This window comes from Podarcis liolepis, assembly GCF_965112155.1.
Source record: "Podarcis liolepis genome assembly, chromosome: 5".
In the NCBI taxonomy this organism is placed as follows: Eukaryota; Metazoa; Chordata; class Lepidosauria; order Squamata; family Lacertidae; genus Podarcis; species Podarcis liolepis.
Window position 1 is genome coordinate 46,394,117 of NC_139556.1, and position 6,977 is coordinate 46,401,093.

At 41.7% G+C, this 6,977-nt stretch overlaps 1 protein-coding gene across 1 annotated transcript in view; it reads left to right on the forward strand.

Annotated features, from left to right (window-relative positions):
* The first annotated feature begins 365 nt into the window (after nt 1-365).
* LOC310708167 ((E2-independent) E3 ubiquitin-conjugating enzyme FATS) overlaps nt 366-6,977 on the forward strand; it is a 132,498-nt gene continuing 125,886 nt past the window's right edge. The window contains exon 1 of the mRNA XM_083506135.1: nt 366-744. Coding sequence (XP_083362261.1) covers nt 412-744 — 333 coding nt within the window. The 5' untranslated portion in view covers nt 366-411. The remainder of the gene's footprint in view (nt 745-6,977) is intronic.

Here is a 6,977-nt window from a genome sequence, read left to right on the forward strand (position 1 = left end):
GACTATCAGTGGTGTCTGCAATCCTGTACTCTTATCAGTTACTCTGGATTTTTTACAAATATTTTTTGTACATTACAGGTTCTGAGGATCATTAAAACTATTCGGATTCAGGAGTTTGGGGCTGAAACAATGCAGCATCTAGTCTGGGACACCTTGTTTTAAGGACGTGTTGCTTTTATGTGAACTAAAAGAGCTACTTTGAAACCAGAGGTCACTTTTCAGTTACTTGATAGCCGCTGAACAAAGAGGCCAGACTGCAAGCGAGCAGATGAAATCGAGAACGTTTCAGGATCTGAAGGGTCTTCCTGGAACAGCATAATAAGGCTGCAACCCAGGCCTTTTACATTACATATTCACTTTCATGGTTTGGGATTTAACAGAACTCCACAGTTTGGAAACGTTTTCTGAGGAATGAAAGTTTTGAACAGCAGCGGCTTTTTAAGCAGCCTTTCAACACCCAAGGAAGAGAACAAAGCCATGTCTGTTCAAGCACCAGACCTCATTAACGGCGAGACCCACAGTAGCTCACACTGTTCGGAAAACAGTGCCTGTGACAAGAAGTATCTCTCTGGAGGTGTGGTCAAGAGGTGCCAGGTAAAAATCTTTTGCATTGGAGTGAAAGAGCATGTGATGATCAAGGATGCCGTGGGGACTCACTGGCTTCCCAAGCAGAGCAGAGCCCAGCGACGCTTCATTTCTACCTGGAAGGGGCTGCAAGGAATGGACAGGAATACAAAGCATGATGTAAGTCCAAAACAAATGCTACTGCTATGGTTTACGCAACACGTTTCAGTCAGGCTGTGGAAATGAAGTCATGCTGGTAGACAATCTGTTGTCTGGGTTTAATAAATGGGGTGCCCACCGAATGTTGCTGGGCTGCAACTGGAAGTTGAACAAGGAAAGCATAACAATGCTCCCCTAGGCCAAGGGTGGACTACAATTCCCATCATCCTTAGCTAGCAGGACCAGTGGTCAAGGATGATGGAAATTGTAGTCTAAAAACAGCTGGAGACCCAAGTTTGGGAAACCCTGATCTAGGTGGTGTTGTACACCAGCTCACATCACCCTCAGCTGGCATGACCAATGGTCAGGGATGATAGAGGTTGTATTCCAGCAACATCTGGAAAATCACATGTTTCTCATCCTTATCCTAGACCTATGTATTTGGTAGCATTGCCCATCAGATTCTGTTTGATTGTCTGTTAGAGTTAGGAATTCATGGCATAGCCTTGCAGTTTCTCCATTCCACTTGGACATAATCTTTGACCATGTCACTGCAGAGCATCCTCAGCAGGTAGGTTTAGGCAATTTCTCTCTGGGGTTTAAATCCCTTAGGGACATGTATTTGCTTATTTCAGATGGGCTCATGCCCCTTTTGAAAGACTGGGTTCAGAAGACCTCAGTCTGGGTCTGCTGTGCAGGTTGTGTCAGGAACCAGTTTTTTTCATTTATATCTGTACTGGCTACAGATAAGGCTCTTGTGTCCATCTTCCATTTTGTGGTAACTGCTCAGGTGCAGAATTCAGGGGCATGCCTTCAGATGTGAATTGGACATAGAGATCAAATTTTATGTCATCTACACTAGTTAGATCCAGGTATAACGTAACTTGTAGGACTGTCTGGGATTGATTTACTGAGAAAAAAAGTTTTCCCTTTCCAGCCTTTCTGCCCCTTCTTCTGTAAGATGAACTGTGCTTCAAACTTGCTCTTCTCAGGCAGTAACTGAGGGTTTGGTAGAGTGCATTTTCCATTCTAGTTTTGCAAATATGGAATGCTTTTCCAAGAGAGACTTGCCTAGTGCCAGCCTTGTGTTGTTTTAGGAGGACAGTAATGACCCTTTTTATCCTGCAGGTGATTTGGTAATTAGACAGTCTAGATAACTGCTATGCAATTCATTCCAGCTTTTAAATAATTTGCATTTGTTCTCGTTCTGATTGTATTTTATAAAATTGTGTTTTAATTGTCAGACCATTAGTCCATGTAGTTCAGCATTTTCTACACTAACTCTTCAGAGTTTCAGTCTTTCCCAGCCCTTCTTGGAGATGCCAGGCAGGGCTGTCAAGAAGGTGATACAGGGTTATGCATGAACCAGGCCCCACGCCGCCGCCCCCCCCCCACCTTCCCACACTTGGTTTACATGTTTAAAGAAAGTAAGTCAACTGGGCATTTACAAAGAAAGCTAGGAAGCAAAATGTGAAGGTAGCTGTTTAAGGTTCTGGCAAGCAGGAAGGTTGCTAAGGATGCTTAATCCCTGATACTAAGCAATCAGTGAAAGGAATGTGGGGCATTTCCTGTAGTTTCCCTGCTGAGATTTGCTCTCCTCCAACAAAAACAGCTTGCAGTGAGAAGCTCCTGATCAGGTAACACAAACAAAGCAAATGATGTGGAAATTAATGAGGAATAGGCGAAAGTGGAGTAGAGAAACTAAAATTAAATGCATTACCACCAACCAGCAGACCAACCCAACCCAGAAGTTGGGAGGGGAATCTCCCCAAACAGCAGTAAAACCAAGAGAAGCTTCTTGCTGCTGGTGCCAACCTGATGCAAGATGGATGTTAGCTTGGTTGTGTACTGTACACTGGGGTATGTTTGTCTAAAGACTTTCCTCTGTGTCCACATTATTTCATTCACTCCCTAAATATTCTGCCTTTATAGTATAAAACACAGTTGGCTGGCTTTGGTATGTTTGACTCCCTTCAAATAAATTCAGCTTCCTTCCTGATGAGGAAAATTTGTGATATTGGTAAGTCCCCCAGCCCCTCCTCTGATTTTCTGTGTCTCCCACACAGTTACTACTGGTCAGCTTGCCATCATGGGCAGGACCATCCAAAGACATTTTGATACCTGAGGCAGACCCCAAAATGGTACTCCCTTCCCCGTCAGGGAAGAAAGGGTTATGGAAGAGCTACACCAGGAGCAAGCAGGGGCAAAGAAACATCAACATTGGGATCTACTGCTCCAGGTGGACCCTGCCACCTGAGGCAGTCACCTTGCCTCACCTTATGCATGGGTCAACCCTGACACAGAGAACCATAAAACCAAAATATAAAATGCAAACGAATCAGCAAATCCAAGCATAAAATAATCAAAACACCCAACAGCAACAGCAAGTTAAAATTCCTATAGACTGCATTGTCTGTCTCCAGTCTTAAAATCATCTCACCATTATATTGATTGCATCCATTCAGGTGTTGAACAGATTTTACTGGCAATTTGATTCACATGTGCTGACCTTTACAAGGTGTGAAGAAATTCCTGAATGCCTTCCAGGACACATTTTGAGATCAGACTGGTACAGATGTCAAGCAAATTCATAATGGAGGGTCTCCTGTAATATTTAAAGTTATGCCAGTCCTGTTACTTATGTCATGAACTACAGTAACAAACCATACAATAGGTTCAGACTGACACCCCCCCCCCATTTACAAGGTATTCCACAGAGTAAAACAAGAGGCAGTTTTCATTGCTGTTGGGGCGGGTTTAAAAAGTCAGCATATTTTATCGAAGAAAACAGGTATTTTTGTCTGCATAGAATATGATGGTTAGAATAACGCTTTTGTGCAAAATGAAAGCACCCTGACGGAGTATGTACTTAAAGTGCTAATTGTACCTAAAGTACTACTTGTAAGGAAATTTTGAGGAAGTTCCATTAGAGGATAAAATCCTCAAACCACCTTTCTATGGAAAAACCCTTTCGAAATAAGTGTGACAAACAGTGGAATTATGCATTGCTTGAAGTCCCATTATTCTCTTTTTGTGAAGGCAGTCTTCTGTCTGGTAAAGCAGCTATGGACAGATTCAGATTTTTAAAGTGGGGAGGGGGGGGGAAGCAGCTGTTGCCACCTTTCCTTCACTGTGGTTTGTGTGCTCAAGCCCACCCACCCCAATTTCTTCTCTCCTGAAGAGATAAAAGATGCAGGGATAGGGACACAACTGTGTTGTTCCACTCCATTGCTCACTGACGGGTCTCTGAATTACACCACTTGTATGATTCTCCATACAAAAAATGTACTTCCTCATAGGAAACTAGGTGTCAGTAAGGAAAGGAGATTGAGCATTCCCTTCTGCCATCCAGTTTTCTATATGGGGAGGTGGTGATGATTAAGAACATGCAATCATAAATCCCCTACCCAAGTCCAAAGCGGAACAGCTCCAATTCAGGATTAGGCTATAATACACACTTAATGGGGCGGCAGGAGTGGTGGGAGAGCTCAAAGTAAAACGTGCTTCTGAGTCAATGTGCATGAAATTGCTCTGCCAGTATCTCAACGAAAACTAGGTGTGACATGGAAGAGCCATGAAAAGGACCTACCATTTAAATAAATATATAACAAGTAATAGTACTGAAGCTATATGCATGGGGTGGGACAGTGACTGGCAAATTTAGAGGGCTCCCAAAGCTGTTGTTTCCTCCACTGGGAAAAGACGCCTGCTTCATTAGGAAGTTGCACAAGTGAAAGTTTGAAAAGCCATTTTCCTCTCCCTCCATTGCACTATGGCCTTTGATCCCAATCAGGTCTCCTACATTTGTTTCTCAGTTTTAAAATGTTCATGGTGAATTGTGTTCATACATTTTGGGCATCTCATCTAATCTGACATTCATCTGGTCCAGAGTCAAAATAGGCGATCATACCCCAATTAGCAACCATTTCCATTTATTTTTGGAGGCTCTGTCAACACTTTTAATGGCACTAGGAGTTATGTGGAAGTTTTAAGCATATGTAAGCAATGTAAGATGTTTATGCATATAGTATAATCTCTCAAGCGACATAATTTGCCTCATGTTTGAATGAGGTTATTACTGTTTCTTATAAATCCAATGTGCATGGTACAACGCAATGACAACAATGAGATTTTAAAGATTCAAGTGTCAAGGAGATAAACACATTACTCTGAACCATATTTGTACTCTGCTGCTCTTTCAAATAGGCAGGTGGTTGTCTTCCAGAAAGTAAACACACGTGAAATTTGATCACCTCTCCATTGTACTTGGAATAAATTATGGAAGACACTGTAATAGGATAAGCTCCTATGTAGCTCTTGACTCTCATTCTCTGATCAATGCAATAAGCAGAATTTCAGAGTTTTTGCAAGATGAAGTTGCACATTGATTTGTTTACTGTGAAATTCAGCAGGCAGCCAAGACTTGTTCTTTAGATTTTTGCAAGAAACTAGGAAGGAATGTAGTCAGCATTAAATTAGATAATTCCTTTACATTTCAGTCATGAATCTTCATCTTAAAATGAACTTAATTTAATTATAGTGATGAAATATTAAGAAAGGGATCCAGTCCATAAAATATGCAGTAAGAACTGCAGCTAAGAGCTACAAGAATACTCTTCGTTCTATGAATGGCAGTAGTCTTATAAAATCAGCGTAGCATATGGAATATTAGCTGAAGTCTTGAATAATACTTTTTGTGAGTTTCAGAAGCTGAAGCAGCTATCTGAATCAATTTCTTCGGGATGGAGAAGTCCTTCTGAGTACTAAAAGGCGCTATCCCTGGAATAAGTTGCATATAGCTTATAGTGCACCCCTCCTAACATCACCCTTCACTACCTGTGCCTCTTTATAAAAACCTGCCATTTGTCCAATTTGTTCCCTTTTACAGAAACACACAGAATAGTCTGGGCAGCTCAGTTGGTACAGCATGGTGCTGGTAATGCCAAGGTTGCAGCAGGTCTTATCCCCGTATGGGACAGCTGCATATTCCTACATTGCAGGGGGTTGGACTAGATGATCCTCAGGGTCCCTTCCAACTCTAATTCTATGATTCTATAAATCCCTTCACTTGTGGGGAAAGGTATGCTCCTTATACTCTTCTAAGCAGAATGTAATCTTAAAGATTTCCTACCCCTACTTTCCTCACTATTTATGCTGTGCTACTTAATTGTGAACTTTATCCTGTGTTAAACCTTCTCAAAGGCATTTCAAGGGTCATCAATAGTTTTCACTAGATCAGTTCTTTGGTAAGTACAAACAACTCTTGAGATAAGATGAAGGAAGGAATTGTCATTTCACAATAACTGCGTTTTATTTGGAATATATATACTGTATTCCTGTTCCAGAAAATAAATATGGCTTAGGTCCCCACAGAGGAAACTTAGCAGGTACAAGTTCCACAAATTCTTCTGGGTTATGAGCCCAATCTGAATCTCCAAGAGCCCATTATTTCCTCCACTGCAGCTGTCAGGTAAATGCCTATCAAAACTGCATAGAAGAGACTGTGAAGGCAACTGTTGCCTTGCAAGGAAGAGACTCACTATTTATACAGCCAGAGAAGACTTGTTCAGCTGCCTTCAGCCACAAACTTCAATCACTTCAAACATATGTTTGTGTAGAAAAAGTGGTCCTTTAACTCTTTATAATAGTTTTAAAAATACAATTAGAGGATCATAATATCCTCTCTTTTTTCTACCAGTAGGATGCCCAAACTGTGGTTTACAGAGCACTGGTGGCCGGTGAACTTCATTCAGGAGGTCCACAGTGTGTCTGGCAAAAGATGTCTTAAAAGCATTCAGCATCTAGCACAGTGCATTACAATTGCTACAATAGGCAGGGGAAAAAATCATTAAGTGGCCTCAGCAATTTTCAAGCAGGGAACAAAGTTTGGGAACCACTGATCTAGCAGTTTCTTAATGTTGCATGAACATACAGAGCTCTGCTGTCTTCACAAGCTGCCTATGTTAATTTCAAGAGAGGTTTCACTAGCAGTTCTTTGCACAAGCTGGCCTGCTGCCTTCATTGACGTTAATGGGGAGGGGAGCTGCATGGGCCAGTATTCCAGCTGTACATGAGCAAAGTGAGCTCCAGATTGAAGCATGTATGTTTTGCTCCATTTTGCATGCCCTGGGATCATTTTGAATGCTTTTTAATTATTGCTACTGAATAGGGGGCGCCATCGCTAAATCCCAATTTATGCAAATTAAAATGAAGTGGTCTGACAGAGAGAGAGGCAGTTAATGACACCTTGCTTG